General features: G+C 31.0%; 1 protein-coding gene across 1 annotated transcript; it reads right to left on the reverse strand.

The window, feature by feature from the left end:
- Positions 1-1,894: 1,894 nt before the first annotated feature.
- LOC124845568 (myb family transcription factor RLI1-like) lies at positions 1,895-3,903 on the reverse strand. The gene is made up of 7 exons (XM_047322686.2): positions 3,586-3,903; positions 3,373-3,505; positions 2,996-3,072; positions 2,867-2,906; positions 2,609-2,663; positions 2,289-2,358; positions 1,895-2,185 (listed from the first exon to the last, which is right to left on the reverse strand). Exons 1-7 carry the CDS (start codon positions 3,901-3,903, stop codon positions 2,114-2,116), a joined length of 765 nt encoding a protein of 254 aa, XP_047178642.2. The 3' UTR covers positions 1,895-2,113.
- Positions 3,904-4,506: the final 603 nt, after the last annotated feature.

The following is a 4,506-nucleotide window of genomic DNA, read 5'->3' on the forward strand; positions in this document are numbered from 1 at the left end:
CGATATAAAGCCTGACTCGTTGTTAAAGCATACAAGCAAAAGGAAGGAATATATTATGACAATGTATTCACCTTAATCATAAGGATGGAAACAATTTGGTTGTTAATTTCCTTAGCAGCTCAACACAAATGGACAATCTTTCATATGGATGCGAAGTCGACATTTATAAATGAAGTCATGGAGAAGAAAATATTTTTTCACTTGATACATGCGTAGAGGAAAAGAGAAAAAAATGCTGAAATTGAAGAAAGCATTTTATGGCTTGAAGCAAGATCTTCGAGCATGGAATGAAATAATTGATACTTATTTTAAGAAGAATAGGTATGAGAAATATCCATATGAACATGCTCTATAAATAAAAAAGAATGGAGGAGATGTGATGTTTATTCCCTTGTATGTTGGTGATTTCATCTTTATGAGAAACAAAGCTGAGTTGGTTGAAGAATTTAAAGAGCTGATGAAGAAGGAGTTTGAGATTGGTTTGAAGTTGTTTCGGGAGAGGAAGGCATCTTTATGTCCCAAGAAAACTATGTTTAGGAGGTTTTGAGAAAGTTAAAGATGACAAGTTGCAACCTAGTTTCCACCCCTATGGAACCTGGTGCAAAACTTTCTAAGTATGGAGATGGAGACAAAGTTTATGTGAGCAAATACCGAAGTTTGATTGGAAGTCTTAGGTATCTTACAAATACAAAACTAGAATTAATGCTAAGTGTTGGAATAACAAGTCGATATATGGAGGAGACAAGGCAGACTCACTAGAATGCACTAAAAAGAATTTTAAGGTATCTGAGAGGAACATTGTCATTTGCCTAATGTATACGAGGACAGATAATTATTGACTAGTTGGCTACTCTGACAATAACTGGTGTAGAAATTTTGATGATCAAAAGCATGTATGGATATGTATTCTTTATAGAAAACACAACATTCATCTGACTTTCAAAAAAACAGCCATTGTAATGTTGTCAACTTGTGAAGTCGAGTATACGTTGTAACATCTCAGAGTGTTTGTAATGTACTCTGACTTAGAAACCTTCTAAGCAAGCTAAAGATGAAACAAGAAAAAAAGATTGTGAAATAAGTTAACCATTAAATTGGCGAAGAACATATGAGAGAAGCAAACATATTGATTTCGGTTTCATTTCATCTAAGAATAAGGAGAGAAGGAAATGTGAAATTAGAAAACGTTAGAAGTCGAGCACAAGCTATAAATATGTTCATGAAACCATTGTTAACCACTTTATTCGAGAATAGCAAGAATGATTGGAATGAAAGACAAAAAAAAAATTAAGTTTAGGAAGAAATTGTTGAACAAACTTAAATATGGATAGTTAAATTTAATGATAAGTTAATATGTTAATTATCTTAAAAGATTATAAAGGTTAAAAATGCTTATAATAATGATTAAGACATACAATAAAATTTCTTAATAATTGGTTTAATAATAGTTACATTTGCATGTAGTCTAAAGACCTAGTACTTTTCAAAGTTTGATACAGATCATAATATCAAAGTTTGAATATTTAATAAAACAATTTTTTTAAATATATACATAGTTGAAAATATCAAATTTACGAGATAGTTAAAACTTAATCAAGGTCTTTTTATTAGTTTTGTTTTTTCACCGTTACTAAATAGAAAATATTAAATTCTTTACTCTAAGTAAAAATTATTGAAGAAATAGTTTAGAAGAATATAACAAAACATGTTTTTTATAGGTAAAATAGAAAACATAATAACTATAGGATGGCGACATGATTCTAAAGATGCAACACGACAATGACAGAAAATGTCGACACCTGCAAGAATGGTTCTCATTTCTTGGTCTTTATCATGTCGTAGTTCTAAATGAATGTGGACCAATGATAGCATAACAAGTGAAAGAAACCGAAGAATATCACAGAGAATGACGCTAACAATATCGTAAAAATGAAGCCCACACGAGAACACCTTTGCTTCAATATGTTGACACATTACACTTTAAGGTTGATGGCATGACAAAAAATCGGAGAGTTTTTCCGAAAAGAAAAGTGATTTAAGTTTAACATGTGACGTCGTGAAAGATACAAAATCTCAGAACCTTAAATGCTGATATTAACTTTAATGATGATCTTCAATTTACTTTGTTTGCATCGTTGACCTGTTTCTTTTGTTCTTGGACTAGCATTTGCAGATTTCGTTGCAGCTGAAAACCAGAAAAGTAAAAAGATAAGAGTAGATTTGGGATTATCTTTTTAGAATTAACATTCACAAATTTTGAAAATCTGAAAATGAAAATTTTCACGCACCTCTAATTGTTCTTGAATACCCCTCCCAATCTCAAGTTGCAGTTTTCTTGACTCCTCAATTTGCATACATCTGCCAGAAACATTCAATTACGTTTTAGAAACATTTGTATAAAGTGATATGGAAGTAATTTTGAGAAAAAAGATCAGACATTTGGACCAGCTTCTTAGCTGCTAGAAAAATGAGAAATAACAAAAATAAAATTAACTTCTGCACATGAAAAATTAGAAGAATTTTTAGAATATGAGATTTTATACTTTAGTTAATCTAAACAACCTAATAATTGAATAAACCTAATAACTGTTGCATGGTACTACGTTACATTTTCTGCTGAAGTTCAGTCACCATGTCTCTGCCATGACTTTCTTCGTGCCCTTCTGCATTGGAAAGACAACAGTGGGAGGTGATTTAATCCATAGAAGAGTATATATGCAATTAATTCAAACTCTTTTTATTATTTAAGTAATATTTGACAATAATAAGCAAGATAATGACTAAAAGCATAACTGTTAATTACATGACATAACAAGGCATCCATTTCTGCTATACATACATGAACATATTGAACAAGAATTTATACCTCTGGAAGTGTTCTTCACGTACATAGTGGATCGATATTTCTGCACCCAAGTAATGCCAATTATGTTACACTAGTAAGTAACATAGAATTCAAGAACATAAAGCTAATTCGTTAAGAAAAGATTGCAACCTGCAAGTGGCTTTTAACATGAAAAATTGTCAGGGACTTTGAATTCATCATCTTTAGCACTGCCTTGGGCGTTGCTTCTGCAAGTTAGAAAAAAAAAGACAACGAAAATTTTCATGACTATTTGTAGCTTCTCTTCTCCATAGTTTAAACTTTATACAAAGTTAAATGCAACTCCTTATATCTTTGACATTGTTCTCTAATGTGATAATTTTTCATAATTTGTCATGTTTCACTAATAAAAGGATTAATTTGTTCTAATTGAGAAACTTGAAGAAATCAAACTGAAATATCTTCAAACTTATCCCACCAAACTGAAATTTAAAACACAAGTGACTATAATTCTATTTTGTCCTCTAATTTGAACTTAATTAACTTACTTTGAGCACCACCAAGATTGTTAACAGCTGCTACGAACTGTTGATGCAAATCTTTGGTCCATTTTATTCCTTTTTTCCTCGTTGGAACCATGCTAGAAGCTGAGTTTCCAGAAGTGGCAGAAACAACCTCAACCTGAGAGAGCAAAAATCCAATATCAAATTCATAGACCTCACTCAAAAACAAAACACCAATCATAAACACGAAGCACGAACCCCATTAACCGGGGCAGAAGCACCACCCTCCAAGATGTTCTTTTTCTCGTTTCTGAAATGCTCGTAAACATTATACGTTTCACAGAACGTGTCTTCATGGCTGAATAAGAAGGAATCAACAACACTTCCGAACAGTGGAGGCGAGTGGTCTCCAGAAGACTGGCACAGAAAATTTTGCGAATCGAAGTTCAAACATGAAACGGGGACATCAAACAGATGTTGCTCATGATGTTGGAAGTTGAAGCTGTTGTTTTCTGAGCCTCCAACGTTGGCCACACTGTTATGAACTCCGTTCAACTCCTGCGGAGAATGATACATAGTGTAGTCTTAGTGATGAAAACTTCTAATTCTTTGATGTTTATATATATATATATATATATATATATATATATATATATATATATATATATATATATATATATATATATATATATATATATATATATATATATATATATGTGTGCTTAAAAGTTGTCACTGTTACCTATCATTGGCTTAATTTTCAATTTATTTCTGTACGTAAATAGTATGCAAGTATATCAGATTCCAAGTTTAACCACCTAATTTATAAGTTTAATAAAATAATAAAAAAATTAAAGTTAGTATGCACGAGACCAAGGACGAAATGAAATCGGTTCCAAAAAGCTGTACAAGACGACATAACGTCCACGCAGACAATGTTATCCTCCTGAAAAAACTAATTAATTACTATTTAAAAAACTCCAAACTAAAAATTTCATTAAAAGAAGTATGAAATCTGATCTAATATTCATATTTATTGCACATTATTGACTCGTCGAAATAACATTCTTTAACCAAAACCTAGTTAAAATACATATTTAAATCACTACAAAAAATATCATTAAACAAAAATCAATTTTAGAGATCAACAATAATTAATTATTATAATAACTAATTTAG

Source organism: Vigna umbellata, chromosome 8, assembly GCF_029865625.1.
Source record: "Vigna umbellata cultivar VRB3 chromosome 8, Vumbellata_1.0, whole genome shotgun sequence".
In the NCBI taxonomy this organism is placed as follows: domain Eukaryota; kingdom Viridiplantae; phylum Streptophyta; class Magnoliopsida; order Fabales; family Fabaceae; genus Vigna; species Vigna umbellata.